Source organism: Peromyscus leucopus, chromosome 8a, assembly GCF_004664715.2.
Source record: "Peromyscus leucopus breed LL Stock chromosome 8a, UCI_PerLeu_2.1, whole genome shotgun sequence".
Lineage (NCBI taxonomy): Eukaryota > Metazoa > Chordata > Mammalia > Rodentia > Cricetidae > Peromyscus > Peromyscus leucopus.
In genome coordinates, this window is record NC_051085.1 from 4,621,296 (window position 1) to 4,643,437 (window position 22,142).

Here is a 22,142-nt window from a genome sequence, read left to right on the forward strand (position 1 = left end):
GAGTAAGCGCGGAGGGCTAGCGCCAGCACAGGGAATTAGGAAGATTCCCAGTCCTGGAGTACTTAGAATACAATCGCAATCGCGGCGTGAGTAAACGTGGAGGGCGAGCGCCCGCAAAGGGAAGTCAGAAGATTCCCAGTCCGTGTTGAAATTCACTTGCAAAGAGAGGAAGCTGCCGTGGCTCGCAGTCGGGGTGGGGGTGGGGGGGGGTGGAGGGGAGCCCTGAACCCCGCGCCGCACGGCTGGGCCGTCCAGGTGCGGCCACGCCCCCATCCCGGCGGCTGGTAGGAGTGAATCAGACCCGTCAGTGGGTAGAGAAGTCTGCGGCAGGCAGGCAGGCAGGGAGGGGGAAGAGCCGTCGCTCGCGAGCACAGACAGTGCTGCCGTGACACTCGGCCCTCCAGTGTCGCCGAGACGCAAGAGCAGCGCGCAGCACCTGTCCGCCCGGAGCTAGCCCGGCGCGCGGCCGTAGAAAAGGAGGGACCGCCGAGGTGCGCGTCAGTGCTGCTCAGCCCGGCCGGCCGGGACGCGGGAGGATGTGGACTGGGTGGACATGAGCGAGCCTTATCTCAGATGTGGGATCTTCTCTTGGAAAAACGTGTGGGTACGACCTTGGTAAGGAACTAGATTCTCTTTTTAATCTGATCGGGAAACTTTATTCTTCTCTCTCTCTCTTTTTTTCTTTCTTTTTTATTTATTTGTTTATTTATTTATTTTAAGAATGCAGCTGCAGTAGAAACCAACGCTTCTGCTTTAGTCCGCGGAGCACTGTCAAACATTTAAAAAGACTTTTTCCGTATGAATCATTAACCCTTTCAGTTCTAGATATAATTGTCAATTCACTGAAATTTCAGTAGTGGTTCTAGTCGGCTTCCCCGCTTCCCCACCCGCTGCCAGCAAAAGCCACTATCCCGGGTTGGCTTACGTTTTCAATTTTATTAACTTTAACATCGTTTGTCCAACATGACCTTACGTGTTGGAACTAAATGAAGAGTTTAAGTTGTAACTGGGGCAAAGACATCCAAACATCACCCCCTCACCCCCACCCCAGGAGCATGATATTTAGGGAAGATGTGTGGAAACGTGAAAAACACCTCGAGCGACTCTCTCGCAGTGTTTACATTTTCCTAGCGCATGTTCTTACATGGATATCCTTACTCCTAATTTTAATCTGTCGCATCTACGTGGGAATGCGTTGGAGGGGCTGTTCATCCTTTTGGTTTTGTTTTTTTGTTTGTTTTTTTCCTCTTTGGGAAGCACTTTTTCCGAGGGAGCACCGATTCCAGGAGGATCCCGGAGTCTTTTGTAGAACTTAGTTACAGTAAAGCTGTGCCACTTGGGTGACTTCTGGGAATTCATGCACTTTCACATTTAAATGGAAAGTGCTATTTGTGGCTGAGAGCTCCTAAAGGAATTCTCTTCAGGGAATTCTATTGAATATTTTTATGTTTTGCTTTTTATTTTTCCTATCTGGCTCGAGATGTCCTCCGATCCAAAAAGGCTGCAGGGTGTTTCCCCCTTCACCCATTTCTCTTTTCCTGTGGTCCATGGGAGCTCGGGAAGGCTGGTGCTCAGGGATGCTGGCAGGATGCACTTTTGGGCTTCCCTGCTAGAGGATGAAAGAGGCGAGCCGCCAGAGGGAGGGTGACAACCCAGTTGTTTTGAAAGTTGTTCCGCGTAGGGAGCTGGTGGGAAAGTTCAGTCTTCCCCATTTGGAAAAGGCAGGCTAGGTTCCGCTCCTGCACCACACGCGCTTTCCATTTTTAGCTTCATTCAGAGGCAGACAGCGCTCCTTCCTCTTCCTCTCCTTGTTTGTGACACTTCTCTGAGGCAGCTTTTCCACAGCGCTGAGGGTCCGGCGGCCATGACCCCAGGCGTCCCGGGACACAGGACGCAGCAGCGCCCACAACCTATTTCTGCCTTCAGAGGTAAAGCCAAGGATTGTTCAAAGGTAGCTGTTCTTTTTCTCCTGATAAGTTGCCATATATATGTTGCCATATATATATGTTTTTGTTTTGTTTTCAGCCAAGGGTTGCATTTTAAAATCGTGCTTCTTCAAGGCAGTCTGCTTTATACGACTTTGGACTCTTACTCAACTGTACAAGTACTCCATCAGCTCTTAAAGTCTTCAGACTACTGTGTTAGTCATAGCCTCTCAGAGGGAGCCACAGGAACGTCGGACCATGGGGATTACAGGCCTTTCCCTTCTCTTCCAGGCTGCCCCTAAGTGTAGCTCCAGCTCCGTGAAGTTTCAAGGGTTGGCGGAGAGGACTGAGATCATGAAAATGGACATGGAGGACGCTGACATGACTCTATGGACAGAGGCTGAGTTTGAAGAGAAGTGTACCTACATAGTGAACGACCACCCCTGGGATTCCGGCGCCGACGGGGGTACTTCTCTTCAAGCAGAGGCATCCTTACCAAGGAACCTGCTTTTCAAGTATGCCACCACCAACAGCAAAGAGGTAAGCCTCTGCCTCAGTGAAGACTGACTGGCCCTTGGGCAGCTCTCCCACTATCTCTGAGAACCATGAGGATTTACACGCATTGACAAATAATTGATCGCTCTAGTCACGGTTTTCATTGCTTTCTCTCCAAGCCAATTCCTATTCATTTCCTCCTACCGTCAGCTGTTCTATACTAATTAGTAAACAGTTAAATCTTTTGGCAAACTGACATGTCTTGGAAGAGCTGACTCGCAGCTCGGGTGGGCAGCACTCTGAGGCAGCTGCAGCTCTGCTCTCCACACTGGCCCTGTTGTACAAAGCTTTAAAGAAGGAAGTTTTCTGGGGGGAAAAAATGTTTTCTTTTGTCTCCTTTTGCTCGTGAGATGGCTTTATTCTTTTTAACGAGCCAGCTTTATTAGCTGGGTTTCTAAAATTATTCTCAAAACCTTGACATGTTTATTAACTGAAGGGATGGCATTAACCGGGAGAACGAGGGTCATGTAAAAGTGTCCTCTGTCAGGATGACTTCACTAACCACTGTTTACCTGCGGCAGCTTCTTCACCTTGGCCAGGCTGGCAGGCCCACTCCTTAGGGCTTCTGAAGTGGGTACGCTCTTTGTTGTTTCAAAGGGACAGGCAACTGAGGAGCACCTGAGTTGTGTTTACCAGTTTATATAACAATTAAAGCCGGCCCGATGTGTGGCTTGGAAGTGATTTGAGAGCTACCTCTTGTTCTGAGAGTCAGCTACTGCGCTTGCTGTCCTCTGATGGGCTAAGTGGCCGAGGACAGCCTCCAGCAGACTTCCCACCGTCACAGCCCTCACCCCCAGTGCTGAGGGTCTGGTACTTACTGTCTTGGGGAGCAGTGAAAAGGAGATCATCCTGAGTTGTAAAAATCCCAGATTTGCTCCTGGAAGTATTCATGATGGCCGTGTTAAGTCACTTTCCTCCTTCAGCATGTGAAAGAATCCGGGAGTCGGGAAACACTTTGTCTCTTTCCTGTTTGTGTGTCTGAGTTCAATGTTTTTGGGAAGGAGGAAGGGGGAGAGAGAGATCCAAACTTAAAGAGAGGAATTCTGCTTTGAGTTTCACTAAAGCCCCGCTCCTGTCTTTTGTTTCTGATGGGAGACTAGCGCTAGATTTTATTAAAAGCAAAATTTAAATTGTAATTTGTGTATAAATATTACAAAAAAAAATGTAACCCCAGAGGTCAGCCTTAATTATACCTCTTCCTGAAAGCAATGTTCTCAGTAGAAAGCCTCTGAGCTGTAGCTCTTGGAGTCAATGTAGCATTTGTTTGGGCGTTTGAGGCCTGGCTGAGGCTTTAAAAGGTGTAGTGTGTTTTTTTCCACATCAAATTTGACTAAATATTTGTCCCCTCAAAAGGGTCATTCATGTCCTGCTGACTCTGCAGCCTGTTGGGATAGAAATGAAGACCCCTATTTTGTGGATCCTCTGCTTTGTTAGCCTACAATGTCCTTCTCAGTTCAGCTCTTTTAAGTTTTTCAATTTTTGTCATTCTACTGGAAATCACGGCTGAGTGGAGTTATGCTATTAGATCATTTAGTTCAAGGTTCAGAGAGAGATAGTCAACTTCCCCAAAGGCTATGTAACGACAGCCAGGCTCAGACCGGGAGCAAAGTTCTCTGATTGCTCCAGGTGTTTCTAGACCATGCTACCCTGGTCCCTCTTGGTGTCACTGTGGTTTTATTTATCATCTTGACTTAGTTCAGAGCCGTCTTTTTACTAAGCCTGTTCCCTTTTTTTCTGCTGAATCCCTCCCTCTCTCTGCAAAGTAAAGCAACCAGAAAGAGACAGTACTTGTTTCCTGAAGGGGAGTCCTTCATAGCACGTAGGAAGCTGGGATTCTGTTATCCTTCTTCCCGGTATTTTACTTAAATGAAACAGTTGAATAGGGGGTAGTACCTCTTCAGTCCTCAGTCACAAAAGCATCCAGGAAACAACTTAAATATCATCCTGTCCTAAGCTTACACCAAAATGTATGCCTGTTTCTCTCTCTCTCTCTCTCTCTCTCTCTCTCTCTCTCTCTCTGTCTCTGTCCCTCTGTCTCTGTCTCATCTCTCTTTCTCTGTCTGTCTCTCTCTGTCTCTGTCTCATCTCTCTGTCTCTGTCTCTCCCCACCCCATTTTGAACTTTGGGACAGCTCCTTAAGGGTGGTGAAAGAGAATGGCAGAATTGAGCCATTGAGAGTGTGATAGATGCAAACCAGTTCCAGGACAGAAGTGTCTAGAATCGCTGAAATGTTTACATACATTATCGTTGTTTCATTGTTCAGTTAATTCTCTGAGTCCCATGAGTCGTGGAAACAGGGAAAAGGCCTTTCTACATGTAGGTTTTTATCTGACTGATTTATCTCACTCATCTTTAAATGTTTTCATTAAAATAGCAAAAGCTGTTACTTTATGTACTGTGTGCTGACATCCTGGGGAATTTTTTTTTTAACAAGATCATTTTTCATTATGAATTTGTGCTATGTGTCAGCACCTTCTCACCCACCCCCACCCCCTTGGTTTAAAAACAAAACATACAAACTGTATTTCTGGTCTCAACATTAATTTTTAGATCTGGCTCAGAATCATTCTGCACTTTTATTGAGGCTGTTCTTACTTCCTATTTCCAGATCTAAAACTAAATACAGACATCCTATTTAAAACTTTTAGAACGTTTAACCTGGTGGGTTATTCTTTTGTAGGGAGTTTCCCCTTGGCCTCCTGAGATAATCTGTGATTATTTGACTACAGAAAAATCATTGAAGGTTTAGGAGCAGTGTCCAGGACAGATTTCTGCTGTCGTTTGAGGGGGCTTGTCCTCAAGAGGCACTTGGCTCCTCTGAGACTCTGATCTGCAGTAGAGTGATGACAAACGTCAGGCAGAGCGTAGGGACTTGGTGTCCATTCCAGTTGAGGTACATTGTTAAGTTGAGCCATCTGTAAAGGATCTCACCATAACATGCAATTCCACCTACAAACTTTTATTTTGTAGTGTATGGCAAGGCATTACCACATTTCCTTTAATATAAAGATAACGAAGTTGGAAAACTTTCAAAACACCTGTTCATTCCTTTGAACAATGGAGTGAAATACAGACTGACATCTTGGTCTACACCCTTACAGTTAAAAATATAGGGGGAAAATCCCTAATTTGATGAAGTTCGGAGAGGAGACAGATAACAAGTAATTAAAGTACTCTTAATTTGAAGTGTGGAAGCTCAGACCACATTCAGAACTGAAGAGTCTCTTTCAAATCCCTGTGCTTTCTTGTGTGTGTATATTGCACGCTCTCTAAAGGGTGGCCTACATTATCCTTATTATCAGACTTTCATTCCATATTCTCATTCATTCCATCCTGAACTGTTTTTAAAATAATCTTTATTTTGTAAAGTTGAAAAGAAGGCCTGGCTTTTGTCTTAAAGCTCGACAGTTTACACTCTGCAGCCAAAGCACTGACAGAGACAGATGTGCCCAGGTGGCAGAGGGGTCACCTCAGCACATGAAGCAAGCTGGAAGGGCTTCCGTGGGGCAGAGGAAGCATGGGCAGCCTTTGGAAGCCTCTTTCTCCTCTTACTGATGGGTTTATAGAAAGTACACAGCTGCCAGTCCCCAGCAGTAATTCTTTAGGACCCTGGTCAGTTCCAGTGACGTTTCCTTCCTCAGTTAGGTGAGCACATTCTTAATTAGTGTTTTTAGCACCGTGCAACTCAAAGCACAGGCCAGGTCTCTCTGTACCATTTGCTTGTTCCTAGGATAGAACACTGTAAATAATGGGTTAGGGAGGTGGGGTTGGGCTACGATACTCATCTGGGTTTTTGGGGACCAGAGACCTCTACCTTGGTTTTCTACTTTCCATTAAGAGCAACTCTGGCTCCCATCCCCGTGTTAGAGTTGCAGTTTTTGTGTCTTCTTTGACTAATAAAGCAGACATGGATTTGACACAGAGGTGTTTATTGTGTATTATGATTAGTAAGCTGAACTTGGAGTGGATGCAGATGGTTTAGCTGATGTTGTTTTCTGAGATCGAATCTTGAGATGTCTGTAGTCTGAATGCAGGCCACAAGCTGGTGATCTTTCTGACTCCTGTGTACTATGATTAAGCATACACCCCCACTAGTGATAGATAGGTGACTTAGAAGCAACAGGATTCCTCTAATCTCAGAATGCTGAACTGTGTTTCTTCATCTGTCAGTGCTCATCTGTATTCCTCAGCTCTGCGTATAGTAGGAATTCTGATTATTAAGGCTCTATTTTATTCATAAAAATCATCTAATATTGAAGTTCAGTCTGTCTGTATTTCCCAGACAGACCTTGAACCTCAGCCTCCAGAGTAGTTGGGATATGAAGCCACACGGATACTTTATTTCTTAAAAAGGCTGCTTGGTTTTCCCTTGTTCTGTGTCTTGTCTGTCCATTTGCATGTGTGAGGTTACAGATGTTAGGTGCTTCCAATACTGATTTAAACTTCTACAGTGCTGAGTCCATACCTGTGCTTGAAAGATACTAGACAGATTATGCCTTCCCCACATTCTTTTGTTGTAGGAACAAGATTCTAATTAACTTCCTTTTGGCCACAGGAAAATGTATTTTCTTAGGGTAAGATTGATAGGTGAAAACCAAGAGGCCATTCTGTAGAAAGAAGAATAGCAATTTGGAAGGGAAACTGTGACCTCAATGTAATGCTCCTTGTTGGTAAGCAAGCTCTGACTCTGAAGACACTGTCTGCAGGAGGCTATAATTTAAAGCAAAGTTGATGAACCAGTCTAGTGCCTTTCTTAAAATTACTGCTTTAAAGTGGATATGTTGAAATTATCAGCTGCTAATTATTGGCTCACTGACAAATGGCATTATTTGTTTTTCCTGTTTGGCATTTTAATATTATGGAATAAGCATTCAAATGTAAATGCCTAATAACGTGTGTATTATAGAAGACAATTCCATGAGTTTTACAAAGTAGGTTCAATAATTTGTCCTAAATGAGCCCGTGACCAGGGAAGGCTAGCCAGGCTTTCTGGGTATATTTTTATCTCCAGAGCCTCTGCTCTGAGATGCTCCCACCTCCCCAAAGCTGGGCTGTAACCGACAGCAGCAGTGATGAAGCGTTCTTGGAAGCATAGACAGATGTAATGAGGGGAGAGGACATGAACATCTGCCTTTTTCAGACCTTTGCCACAAATTCATATAGGACCAAAAATAACACCTTTAACTCACTGACTTTGTTTCGAGTTGGATTGAGTAGAGCAAATTTTCTCCTCCACCCCTTTCCTGTCTTAAGAATGCACCATTAACTATATATTAAATATTAAATTGTTTAAGAATAAAGGGCATTTGATGATTTAAAAAAACTAACATGAGAAAGAGTGGCCTGTGCAAGCTATGCAAGTTTGCTTATTTCATATTAGACAGAGGTTAAAGTTTTGATGGATTGAATGAGGTTACTAATGTGTATTATAACCAAAGTCCTGGATTCCACTGCAAGCCGTCTGAACAGTCATTAATTCACTTACTTGCACCTGCCATTTCAGGTATATAATTATACAAGAGCCACCAAGAAAAATAAAAGTAGAAATTAATATTATGTTTTACACTGCCCTTGGTCACTTCAGGAAGACATTCCTTACTGTTTTGAACCAGAACAAATATTAAAATGAGAAAGCAAATCTCTACTGTGAAAGGTGAACTCTGAGTAGTTCTCAGAGTTCGTTTGAATTGCTTCCTGGTTGTGTCTGATTTTTTTAGTACCCTAAAAAGAAAGTTATGATCAAGGAAGAACCGCCATAGTTACCATGTCTCTTTAGTAAACCCCACAGAGTCGTGATGCACCAGGGCTTCAGTCTGAAAAGGTCATTTCCTCAGATCTTAGAAGCCACATCTTTTAGAACCCACAGTCTCCTCATTACACATTCCATTTCAAAGAGGGACTTCTGACCACCATTGAGTAGATGTTGAGAAGAACAAAGTTACTTGAAAGATCTTTCTTCTAGTAAAGAACCCTTACAAGCTATGAGGGAAAGACAAGGGGGGAGGAAAAACCTCATCTGGAATGAAAAAAAAAAAAAAAACTTAATGTGTTTGGTTTCTGGTTCCTTCGGCCTCTGTGGAACAACTAAAGAGCATTATTTTGGTTTCTGAGGTTAAAACTCTTTTATTCCCCTCAAGCACACTATGTTTATGGTTTGAGGGAGAAGGAGGGAGCTAGGAAATGAAGGGTCGAATCTGGACGTCTCCCTACGCCGCTCATTCTCTTAGAACAGAATGCTGATCTGGTGTTCTAGCATGAAAAACAATAAAGTCAAGAGCCGGGCAGCCTCCGTAATGAAGCTTACTGTTAACATCATCATTAATATCTTGATAGGTTATTAATGGACAATTCAATTCACTAAAGTAACAAGATTGACATCTTGAAGTCTGTGTAATGAGTTCATGTTTTACTCTGTAGGTCATTGGTGTGGTGAGTAAGGAGTACATACCACAGGGAACGAGGTTTGGACCCCTGATAGGTGAAATCTATACCAATGACACAGTTCCCAAGAACGCCAACAGGAAATATTTTTGGCGGGTAAGTAACATTTTTAAGACTTTTCAATATTTGGGGTAGATGGAGCTTAAGGAACAGGGCCACTTCCTTTTCAGCCTGTGATGGGAAACAATGCCGAGGAAGCATTGGAATTCCAAGCAAGTTCGATAAAACTGGTTAAACGTTCTGGAAATACTGCTGTAGGTGGTGAGATAGGGACTCCATGTGAATCTTGATTTTTGCAACTCATTGCATCCAGCTTTGTGATGAAAGGAAACAGTGTGCTGCTTGCTTCAAGGGCAGGTTCATTTGCATTCCCTTCGAGGAAGTAGTAATGAGTCACCAAGCCTTCGATTTCACCCTCTCTTGATTTCTTGCTGAGTTCACTTCAGTTGAATGGAAGAGTTATCATAAATGAATTATCTTGAAGAGAAATGTCACTAAAAAAGGATAGGTAAAAGGTGGGTTAGTGGGGCAGAGGATGACCACAGAAGTCATTTTATTTAAATCTCTCAGCACTGTAAAACACTTGACAGCACCCTCAGTCGCTAAGCATAAGGAAAATCCGGACATGCATGTGACATGAGAGACTTGGCTAGTACAGCTATTTCAAAGGTCTGACTGATGCAGTCTCTTGGGATGTCAGGGTTTGCAAGGACTCTGAGGTGACCTAAGAGAAGGGATTCATGGGTAAAATCTAAATTGGGAGTGGATAAAGGAAAAGTCAGCCTCCCTTTCCCCAAGATGTCTCCGGTGTGCTCAGGTTACAAATGAAGAACTATTTATATAAATTTAGTGGGCACTTTTCCTCATACAGACATAAAGTACACATCACCTGAAGATATGGTAATAACCAAGACTGGATCATGTGTAACCTGGCTGATATTTTTGCATAAGTAATTTATCATGACTTTGGTTAGGAAATTACTTGTGAAGTTATTCCTGAGAGATTCCTCTACATCTAGGACATTTTATTTCCAGACACTTACTTGCTAACTTCGACAACTGTAGTTGTGGATTTGTTAAGAATTATTTGTTCTCAATTTTTTGCTTATTTAATAATTATTTAGTGTTAAAATATATTACTATATGACCTACAATGTGAAAATAAGAGTGCATTTTTACCTTTATTGCTCTTCTCAGATGGGAGCCATAGATTAATCTTGGCCTCAAATGGTCTGAACTAAGACAATCTGACATGTTCATTAATACATTGTCATTTTGAAAATAGTCAAGAAACACCTAAGAATCTCCCATTTCTATCCCAGTCCTGTTTCATTAAAAGATTTACAAAATAATAATAATTAATAATAATGAACAGAAAGGTTTTCCTTTCACATGCAACAAAGACTGTAGGGAAGAAAACTTCTCCCATGTTGGAAAAGCCTGATTTGTAAGGCAGGAATATGAACATCTGTTGTGAGGAATGAAAGGGTTTCATGCAAATTACAGTCAAAGAGATGCTCAAGTTGAGAAACCAGTGACATTTCTTGTAACTGTACTATGAGTCAGCACGTGTTTAATCTTCTTGATAATAGATGGAAAAGCAGGCATCCGTGTGCGTTTTACAAATGCATGGTTTTATTTTCTTGGGGTGTGTGACTTCATGGCATCCACGGGTCTGTTTTTAAACGAGGATACAGTAAGTTGTAGTCGTGGAAAGCCAGCTGGGATCAACACATCTGCGACAGTTTCCGCCCCAGTGCAAGAGCGCTGGAACCCCATGTTCCTGGAAGTTTGCGCGTCAGAGTAAACAAACTTGAAAACCCCTCTTGATAGCTGAATTCACCCAGTCTTGTTACATTTTCTCTTAACAAGACACACCGCGGAAGCTCTCACAGGCTGCTTTGATGAAGCCACATACATCCCCCTCACAGGAAGTCACTCTTAAAAGAAACTGATTCTGCTGTTTGCTGCCTGTATTAAAGGGACAGAGTTCCTTTTTATTTCTGATAACGCTGGAGAGAAATACAGAAACGCTCACACAGCCAGTGTGTGACTAAGAATAAAGCAATAGCCTTCTGCCCGATAGAGCTCTCTGGGGTGAGCCAGCACAGCACGGCACCTCTTGGAGACTCGGTTTGCAGATGACCAGGTATTGACTGTCCTGTGTGTAAAGAAAGCTCTGGGGTCTGAAGGAAGGTGGTGCCTCTTCAAGGAAAGGAACTTTCTGGAGAAGATAAGGAGTGAGTTTATTACCCCTTGGTTTCAGTAAGAGTGTTTTTTTTTTTTTCTCTCCCTGTTCTTAACTATGCCTTTTTACTTAGCCAGAGGTAGCGTTGCTAGAGGACAAACTCTGTTCTTTACAGGAACCGTACATTTTTCTTCCTCTTCTTTTTCAAAAATTCCCAAAGCGTGATTCTGTGTGTGCTGTTGCAGCCATCCTCACAGACACCGGGGAATGTCTACTCCTTTGGCATGAGAGAGAGGCACAAGGCTGCACACGTTTACCAAGAGGAAAAGTGACTTCTCGGTAGACTGCCAAACTGGCCTCTGTGCCAGTGGCTCACTTTGTTATGGCAGGTGAAGTTCACCTTTGCCCCACCCAGTGTTTCCACAAAAAGGCAGGGTTCCAAGTATTCATCTGAACAAGTGTTACTGTGGGACTCAGGGTTGGGGGTGGAGGATGTTTGCAGAGTCTGAGCCCCGGGCGGAGGTGTAGGAAACACACGTACAGAGGCCATAGAAAAAAGCCGAGACTCGGTTTGACGCAGTCCTCACTCAGCTTGCTGCTCTGCCCAGTGACTCAAAGCACTAAAAGTCAGCATAGTTGGAAGTGTGCTGAGCAGTCGCTGCTCGCTGTTCGCTACTGTAGCCAGAGTTCCCGGGGGCAGTTTCATCCACTCCAGGCTGCTCTTTAGATGAGGTTTTGTGTTTTATTCCTTTGCTATCCACCCCACCACCACACACATGAAAAGACTATACAATTGAAATGGAAAAGGTAACTGAGAAAATGTACCTTACCTCATTTCTGCTAATTCAAGATGATTCCCACCAGACCAGAGATCCGACTCTTTCTCTAACTAGGCAGTGAGGGCTGGAATCCCATGTGCTGCCTTGCTTGCCTGTGTTTATTCTGAGAGATTTGGGGAAGCTTTCCCTGGCTTTGGGCTAGCTGCTTTTCAACACTACATCTTTCCTCTCTTTTGGACAGATCTATTCCAGAGAGGAATTCCACCACTTCATCGATGGCTTTAATGAGGAGAAAAGTAACTGGATGCGCTACGTGAATCCAGCTCACTCTGCCCGGGAGCAAAACCTGGCTGCCTGTCAGAACGGGATGAACATCTACTTCTACACCATTAAACCCATCCCTGCCAACCAGGAACTTCTTGTGTGGTATTGTCGGGACTTTGCAGAGCGCCTTCACTATCCTTATCCTGGAGAGCTCACAGTGATGAATCTCAGTAAGTGGATTACAGAACAAAAAATAAATCAAAAATGCCAGTCATGTCAGTTCTGCCCCTATGAGCTAATAACATGTTGTTTAATTATAGGGCTTCATCACCTGTTGGACTAAGTAGGTGGCTTTAGCTAAGACTAGGAAGAGGAAAACATTTTTAATATCCCTATTCCTTATTATGAAACTTATTCATCAAATATTTATTATATGTGAGATATATACATATATATATATATTATATATATAATGATCTACTCTGAATGTTGATTTCAGTAAGTTACAGGAAGAAATACATTTCCAATTCTAATTTATGCAAAGGGGGCAATTGGAGGCATAATGCAGACTGGTATGGACATGTTGAGCATGCGGGCTGCAGTCCCTTATTGCCGTAATGTGTCAGGGCTTAGTGTGTTCATTGAAATCTTGGAAAGACACCTGTGGATAAAGCCATGAGCTAATGTGGAAGGCTGTTTCTAGAAAACCTGTCATAATTGTTCAAGTAGTCTAAGTGAATAACCCTAAAAGATTTCATATCTTAGCTTCCTTCCTTATGGTAAAGTGAATTAATCTCATCTTTTAATCAGTCTTACGGTAACCACCTATCGCTTTATCTTGACAAATTCTTGGTTCCTTAGGTTTACAAGCTTTTACTTTTTTCTTTTTTTTTTTTTTTTAAGTTTGGCTAAAATTGCTGTCATGACCTCTACAAAGCATTCCTCTATTTCAGTCATTCTCAAGTACCTTAAAGAAGAATTTAAGAATAAAAAATTCTAACTTCTATTATAACTCTGGTTATATGTTCTGGGTTATAGCACTTTTTAAATGACCACCTTTTGATTAAAATGAATGTTGAAGGTTTAAAAATTTCGGTTTTGTTTGTTTGGGGGGTTTTGTTTTGGATTTAATTTTTGGTTTTCTGAGACAGAATTTCTTTGTGTAACTCTGGCTGTTCTAGAACTAACTGTGTAGACCAGGCTGGCTTCAAACTCAGAGATCTGCCTGCCTCTGCCTCCAAGTGCTGAGATTAAAGGCAGGCACCACCACCTCCCAGCAAAAGTTTTCATTTTGATACTATCTCAACCTTGAGGAAGCGTTTCCAGAAAACTACAGAGAATTCCAATGTGTTGTTTACCCAGTTTTTACTATGCTGTCTCCTTTGCTTTCCCTGGAGACTAAATATAGTCCACATTTTACCATTGAGACATTGGGAATAAATATTAATTTTAGTAGTTTAACTTTAAGACCAATGACTTAATGCTAGCATACTCTGTCTAGCTGTCCATGTTTGTTCTACAATGTTCAGGCTGTCAGGAATTTTCAGTTTTCTGAAAAATCACAGCTTCAGCAGCTTTCCTGTAGGATCACATTATAGGTTCTGTGCCCAGGGCCGTTAACACAGCATAGTGTGCCCTTGAGCTGAACATGGTAGGTACCATCCATCTTAGCCAAAGGGAGTGGTCCCTCTCCTCCTATGTTTGAATTTTGTTTTTTATTACTGTTGTTTTGTTTTTGTTTTGACAGGGCCTCATTCAGCTTAGGCTCACTTAAACTTGATAGGCAGCCAAGGATGTCCTTCAACTTCTGACCTCACCCACATTCCTGAAACGCAAGGGTTACAAGCATGTGCCCACCATGGCTGGCTCAAGCATTGATTGTGTGTGTGTGTGTGTGTGTGTGTGTGTGTGTGTGTGTGTGTGTGTTCAGAGGTAATTGTGATGTATACTGTGAAATGGCACACCCTTTGTCTGATATTCCTGCTAAAGGAAGAGTTAACAATGCAGTCGCACTACAAGGCTCCTGCCACTGATTGTGAAACCTGTTGGCTCAGGTGTGGCAACTGATGATTGAGACAGTGATCAGGAAAATTTCCACCATTTCATCAGGCAGGCCTAATAGGTAGAGTGTGTGTCCACGATGAGTTGTTCTGGATTTCCATGCTTAAAGCGTAATGGAGGTCTGTTCAGAACGTCCCTAGGGACTGACATGCGGAGAAAGACTAGGGATGGGATGAAGGAGGCTAGGCGGCCAGAAATCATAAACTGGTAAGAAAGGAAAGGGAGGGAAGCAGGTAAAGAGGACTATTCAATTTAGCTCCTAACCCTCCCTATCTTTTTGGTAACTTTTTTCTATCTATCTAACTAACCCATCTAGAAATCAGTTGACCAAATTATAGACTTCTGAATGTTAACCTGCTTTCTCGGTTTCAGTTGAAAACAGACTTTGTTTTGCCTACTGCAGAACTTCTAGGTTCTTTCTTGGCGTCTTGGGGGTGCTTATTATAGATCGAAAATGTGAGTCGGCATAATTAAGCCATTCAGAACCTCAGAGGCAGCTCACTCTTGAAATGACTCTGTCCGCCTACAGCCATTTGAGATTTAAGAACAAAAACAGATCTTGATTTTCTTTTTCATGTTAACTCAAGCTGCTAAGTGGGAGAGTTAGAAATGATACCAGCTCCTCTGATTACTCAGCTGCTGAAGGATGAGTTTTTAAAAATGTACCTTCATACACAGTCTATAATTTCCAGCTGTAAAGTATTTTAGAGACACTGACATTTTGCTGCAGATATTCCTTCCAAGTAAGCTGTTGGCCTGTTTTTCTGAAGACAGAGACACCAAACACGATGCTATGTGTGTCGCAGAGAAAATGAAGTTTTGACTTCTTTGTTGACTGAACCATTCGCTTCAGATCAGTTCAGTAACTGAAGTGCTTAGCAAGAACACATGATTAAACACGGGCACTGGGAGAGAGGCTAATTCCTTATACTTTGAGCTTTCATTTGTCACATTTCCACTTGTGGAGCTACTACAAAAACATTATGAGGCTTTGATGTGATTTGCCACATAAAAATGGCACAGAGTTGGGTGTGGTGGCCCACACCTTTAATCCCAGCAGTTGAGAGGCAGAAGCAGGTGGATCTCTTGATTTCTTGGCCAATCTGGTCTACAGAGCAAGTTCCAGACCAACTAAGGCTGTATAGTAAGACCCATCCCCAAAAAAAGGGCAGAGTTAGGAGGGTTATGTACACACAGCCTCCTTTTCTTTTCTTTTCTTTTCTTTTCTTTTGACCTGAGGATGCTTCCAAATCATTACCTTTTTTTTTTTAACCTCCAGTAAATCCCTTCCTGTGACTGTGGGATGCCTTGCCTATCAGCTTTCCAGTTTCCTTGTCTCTCTTCCTTTACCAGTTTAGCTTTAAAAAACAAAAGTGACAATTTGAACTTCCTGCCTGCTGGGCCTCACCGAAAGACTGATATTGGCCTGATAAGGGGATATTTATTTTGGTTTAGAGGCTTGAGAAATTGCTCTCCCTCAGAAAGCTTTCCGTCACTGACCCCCCCCCCCAGTGTCTTCCCTGATAGTGGTGTCCACTGTGTTTATTCTGGGGCTCTGGCTGCCCAGGGGTAACTGATAACAGCCCGCAGGAGATAACAGCCTCTAAAGGGCTTTCCAACTGGAATTGAATCCCTCCAGCTTGTCAGCCTGGAGAATGGATTTGAAAGGTTTAGTTCTGGGCTTCCAAAGTGTTCATCTTCAGACCTATCAGGTAACAAGCTTGGAGTTCCTTCTCAGTTAAGCCCAACAGGGCTGTTTTATGTGAGTACAAAGGATACTTTTTTACAGTGTCTTAAACATCATCCAGAACCTGCTACATCTTCAATAGCAGAGAATTACAAGAATGTTGCTCTGCAGCACCCATGTGCCCATGTGCCCCCTCCTCATTGCTCTCGGCTTACTCCTGGGTAGGAACCAGAGCTCAGCCTGTGCATCCTATGTGTTGTCTTTGGCCAGGGAAGTTGAGCTGAGGCTTTTCCTGCAGGCTTCATCTTCCCTGGGTAATAGGGCCAGAGGGCCGTAGTCTAGGAAGGTCCTCATTGTTACCAGGGAATATATGCTGTCTCTAGGAGTAAATGTTTTCCTCTTGGCTGCTTCTGTTTTCTTTGGTGCTGTAAGTAATTGAACTGGCTTGGGAAGTACCTGTTGTGGTTTGGCAGAGGTGGGCTGTCACACCTCGAAATTCCAGGACACATCCCAGATGGTAGCTTAGTTAGACTAGAACCATGGTGAAATTCTGTACTGTCCAACAACGGCCATACAGGGTAGCATCCATGTCCTTAATCTATTTGGCACAGGCAGTTTGAACAGGGCCTTATGGGATTCCTATTTAAATAATCAAGCTGAAAATTGATGACAGTTCATTACTTAAAACTAGTTTTAATCTTCCATCTAAGTTTGCAGAGTGTGCCGATTTCCTTTAGGTAAACTGCAAACATCAGAATGACTTATTAACCCGTGACAACCCCCCACCCCTGTATTTTTCCACCCCGTCTTAGTGAGCGCTCTACCGTTCCGGTTTGAACAGCACTTTTCGGTCCTAGTTTGCACTAATGGAAACGAGCTCATCCGAATGGTGCTGGGCCCGTGTGGAGGCTGCCAGTGGTCCCGTTTTCGTTGTTGATGTTGTTCCCACTTTTTCCCCCTCGGAGGAAGTGGAGCAGTGCTTCTGTGTGGGTGGCCCAGAGCCCTCTGGAGTGAGAGGCGGTAGGGGCCAGGTGTCTAGCCTCTGTACTGCCAGCTGCTGCTCAGGGTTTCTCAAGAAGAGAGGATGCTTTCTGATTTCAATTCGGCTCTCCACAGTCTGAGTAACTGCCCTTTCTTCTTCATTTTAGCGCAAACGGAAAGCAACCCAAAGCAATACAGTGGTGGGAAAAATGAACTGTACCCAAAGAATGTTCCCAAGAGAGAGTACAGCGTGAAAGAAATCCTAAAACTGGACTCCAATCCCTCCAAAAGGAAGGACTTCTACCGTTCCGACATTTCACCCCTCACTTCAGAAAAGGACATGGATGGCTTTAGGAAAAATGGGAGCCCCGACATGCCCTTCTACCCCCGGGTTGTTTACCCTATCCGGGCACCTCTGCCAGAAGACTATTTGAAAGCGTCCCTGGCCTATGGGATAGAGAGACCCACTTACATTACTCACAGCCCCCTTCCGTCTTCCACAACTCCAAGCCCCCCGGCAAGCAGTAGCCCTGAGCAGAGCCTCAAGAGCTCCAGCCCCCACAGCAGCCCGGGGAACACCGTGTCACCCCCAGAACCCCGGGACTCCTACCCCTACTTGAATGTCTCCTATGGCTCCGAGGGCCTGGGCTCCTACCCTGGCTATGCACCTGCCCCCCACCTCCCACCGGCTTTCATTCCCTCTTACAACGCTCACTACCCCAAGTTCCTATTGCCACCCTATGGCCTAAGTTCCAACGGCTTGAGCACCATGAGCAACATCAATGGCATCAACAACTTCAGCCTCTTCCCCAGGTTGTATCCTGTCTATAGTAACCTCCTTGGTGGGAGCAACCTGCCCCACCCCATGCTCAATCCAGCTTCTCTACCGAGTTCCCTGCCCTCAGATGGAGCCCGGAGGTTGCTTCCACCGGAGCACCCCATCCCAGCGCCCCACAGTGCCTTTTCCCTTACCGGGGCTGCCGCCAGCATGAAGGACGAGAGTAGCCCCCCCAGCGGGTCTCCAACGGCGGGAACCGCAGCCACATCGGAACACGTGGTACAACCCAAAGCTACCTCAGCAGTGATGGCAGCCCCCAGCACTGACGGAGCCATGAATCTCATAAAAAACAAAAGAAACATGACTGGTTACAAGACTCTTCCCTACCCGCTGAAGAAACAGAACGGCAAGATCAAGTATGAGTGTAATGTCTGTGCCAAGACATTTGGTCAGCTCTCCAACTTGAAGGTAGGCCTCCAGACATCTGCCAGGCTGAGGGCTGCTAATTGCACTTGAGCCATAGGAGACCCAGCTTGGGCCTGGGCTCTGTGGGTGCTGCCTGCTGAATAATGAAAATGTGGGGTTTATCTTGATGCCTTTCTTAAGTTCCTTGCATGGCACACACTTGGCTCTTTGAGCAGAAGCTTAAGTGGTAGGCCTCATCTCAACTCTAGAGCTAACCCCTGTGGCTTCTTCCCAGGTCCACTTGAGAGTGCACAGTGGAGAACGGCCTTTCAAATGCCAGACCTGCAACAAGGGTTTTACTCAGCTCGCCCACCTGCAGAAACACTACCTGGTACACACAGGAGAAAAGCCACATGAATGCCAGGTGGGCAGTGTTTTCTGGGTAGAACTTCTGTGAAAAATATCGGTAGCGTTGCCTTCCGGTGTTGTTTAGCCAACACAAGATTCCTGCCTTGCCACAAGCTGTTGACGCTGTGATGCTCCTGGAGGCTCTGGCTACTTGCAGGCTCCAGTGATGGGCGGATAACACAGCTAGCAAACAGTGGGTGGAGAAATGGCCACAGATAAACAGCGCCTTCCCCTTATTGCTTGCCACACCGCAAGTGCCCTTAAGAGGCTTCTGGTCTCCCAAGGTAGCTGGGTATTGACCTGTTGTCTTGCCCCTCCCATTGGCAATGTTTATTTAATCTTACGATTTTTTCCCTCTGTCCTTTCTCTGTATTCTTTCATCTCTGGGCTTTAGGTCTGCCACAAGCGATTCAGCAGCACAAGCAATCTCAAGACCCACCTTCGACTGCACTCTGGAGAAAAACCTTACCAGTGTAAGGTGTGCCCCGCCAAGTTTACTCAGTTCGTGCACCTGAAGCTGCACAAGCGACTACATACCCGGGAGCGGCCCCACAAGTGTGCCCAGTGCCACAAGAGCTACATCCATCTCTGCAGCCTCAAGGTCCACCTGAAGGGCAACTGTCCTGTGGCCCCAGCTGCCGGGCTGCCTCTGGAGGATCTGACCCGAATCAATGAAGAAATTGAAAAGTTTGACATTAGCGACAATGCTGACCGTCTTGAGGACATGGAGGACAACATTGATGTTACCTCTATGGTGGAGAAGGAGATTCTCTCTGTGGTCAGAAAAGAGAAAGAAGAAACTGGCCTGAAAGTGTCTTTGCAAAGAAACATGGGGAACGGACTTCTCTCCTCGGGGTGCAGCCTCTATGAGTCATCAGACCTGTCTCTCATGAAGTTGCCTCACAGCAACCCACTACCTCTGGTACCTGTAAAGGTCAAACAAGAAACAGTTGAACCAATGGATCCTTAAGATTTTCAGAAAACAAGTGTTTTGTTTTGCTTTGCTTCTTAGGTTATGACTTGGTGAGTCAGGGTGCCTGTATCGAGTTGCTTATAAACAATTCCAGATCTGCAAAACTCCTGGCAGTAGGTGGTTCCCCAAACCTCTCTGGAATTAAAGAAGGACTCCAAAGTAACCAAAATCTCAGGGCATAAATGAGGCAAAGACTCACTCTATATACATATATACATATTATATATATATATATATATATATACACTTATTTACAGCCATGTCTATATATTTGAACCTGTGTATTTTGAATATTTGTGTGGATATGTTTGCATAGCCTTCCTATTACTAAAACTATTGCCTAGCCATAATTATTTTTTCAATGATAATAGTTCATAATTTATTATACAGTTTATCTTTCAAAAAGCAATAATTAAAAAGTTTACAATGACTGGAAAGATTCTTTGTAATTTAAATATAAATGTGTTATTGTCTTTGTGGCCACTCTTTGTAGATAATTTCTGCACATCTGTTGAGATCCCTGAGACTTAGTAAACAACTGTGTGATTTCAGTCAACCTTTCTCTATAATAATGCTTTAAAATGAGGTTTTGATGTTGCCAAAGTCATATGGTTGGTGTATTAACTCAGAGGATAGTATCATTTGAACAACATTGTATAAGTTGAGGGTATGTGTGCAGAATTACTTAGCAATAATTTGAGGGGAAGGAAACAGAAAAGGAATATTTTATGTTTCTGATGATAGTTTATTTTTCCCCTCCTAGCCACAATTTTAACAAAATGGTGACAGGCTTTGTCAGCCTGTCCCTCCAAAAACATAGGGTCTCCCTATCTCCAATGTCATAGGACCATTCTGAGTGGCCATATGACTTTGGCATCCTAGTGTGTTATCTGAAAATGTGAAGAAGATAAAATGCCATATTCAAACCACCGAGAATCTGTCTTTTAGCACAGATGATTGTGTGTGTGAGGGTTAGGGGCTTGAGTCTGGGTGTCATTTTGTTGTTGACGTGTTTTTGTTTTTTAGTGTCAAATTTGCACAAAGGTGGTGCCCTACCAAGAAGGATTTGATGTAGATAGGCTCGGGCCACATTTAAAATACAAACAAAAAAACTAACAGAAAACTAAACAAAACAAATCAAAGAAACGGGTATGCCTGTCCTCTTAGGTTAAGCGGGTGATGAACATTCCTATCCCCAAAACATCAATTGTAATTTCTGTAAAACCTAGCTTTTCTCAGTGTTTCTGTTTTTGCATTTTATAATTTAATTCAAGATGAAAGGGCATTGCAAAGTTGTTCAACAACAATTACCTCATTGAGTGTATCCAGTAGGAGCGCAGGAAGTGATGTCTCATCTCATGACTTGCTGCTCAGCTGAGCACGTGCGCTCCAGAATGGTAGGCTGGGTGGTTCTGTCTTGTACTCGTCTAAGCCCAAAGGTTACCTGTTGGTGTTCAAGGTGTAGCAAAGAATGATGTATATTTATGAGTCTATTTATACCACTATACCATGTGTATATATAATATATTTATAACCACTTAAATTGTGAGCCAAGCCATGTAAAAGAACCTACTTTTCCTAAGGAGCAAAAAGAACCTTTTTCTGAAGTTTTGCTTGAAACTCCATGACCTCACGATCACACTGGTGCTTGTGCACCACTTTGCCTATGACCAGAGACCATAGCACCTCGGTGCTGAGGTAAGGTAGTTGCCATGTAGCAACTAGGGAGGAATAGAAATGTCATTTTGCTTCCTAACATCATCTGTCCTATTTGATTGTTCTGCTCCATTTGTGTCAGTTGGGTCACAGAAATAAAAATCATTTCATCTCCACTATACTCTTCTTCATCCCCCTCCTTTGGAACCCTGACACCTCCTCACTCTTCAGTGTGATACTAAGTTTAGCATTTTGTATATATCTATCAACTTACAAAGAGAAAAACTTCAGCTCATCCAGGGAAGCCCCAGAGCCTTACTTATCTGCTGCTGTGAACAGCAAGATGGGCTTCTCTTCACCTACAAGGATCAGAACTAGAGATTCCACACATGCTCGAGAGGCAAGCTATCACTGAGCTGCAGCCCGACTCCAGACTGACATTTCTGGATGCATCTGTGTTTGAGGAAAACAGTCCTTAAGTGTAGGTAAACCAAAGCATGACGTGACATTGACACCAAATCCGATTTCTTTCTAGTGAACTCCCAATGGTTTCCTCCCATGTTTTTCTCTCTTGGGAGGAGTTTTACCAGTGCTAATTGCTTTTCTTGCCATCTGTCTTCCTCCTAGGCCTCTTACATGTGAGTGTTGAGCCCACAATGAACAGTGGTTTTATTTTTTTTTCCCCCTCAGAGTTAAAACTGACCAAAGTTATTGGCTTTTTACTTTGCTAGAACAACAAACTATCTTATGTTTACGTACTGGTTTACATTGTTATTTATGTGCAAATTGTTAAAATGTAAATTAAATATAAATGTTCATGCTTTATCAATGCTTGTCTAGTGTCTTGAATAAGATGCCCTATCCTTTTGTCCCGATTTCCAGGGTGTCACTGGATCACATTTTGAATGAAGATTTTTCAATTTGTCTCCCCCTGCTCCGTCAGCTCCCTCTTTTCCCGGCAGTACCAGCTATAATGCCGGATTTCCCACTCTCCTGACATGTATATAGTACCTCATAAGGCTCCCATTCAAGTACTAAGCA

General features: G+C 43.7%; 1 protein-coding gene across 2 annotated transcripts; it reads left to right on the forward strand.

Annotated features, from left to right (window-relative positions):
• Window positions 1-304: 304 nt before the first annotated feature.
• Window positions 305-21,930, forward strand: Prdm1 (PR/SET domain 1). Of its 2 annotated transcripts, XM_028858965.2 has the most exons (8): window positions 554-615; window positions 2,026-2,104; window positions 2,217-2,465; window positions 8,898-9,017; window positions 12,130-12,382; window positions 17,049-18,127; window positions 18,360-18,488; window positions 18,867-21,930. In XM_028858965.2, exons 1-8 carry the CDS (start codon window positions 554-556, stop codon window positions 19,440-19,442), a joined length of 2,547 nt encoding a protein of 848 aa, XP_028714798.1. In that variant the 3' UTR covers window positions 19,443-21,930. The 2 variants fall into 2 exon arrangements, with proteins under 2 accessions (XP_028714796.1, XP_028714798.1); XM_028858963.2 differs by lacking the exon at window positions 2,026-2,104 and having other exon boundaries at window positions 305-615.
• Window positions 21,931-22,142: the final 212 nt, after the last annotated feature.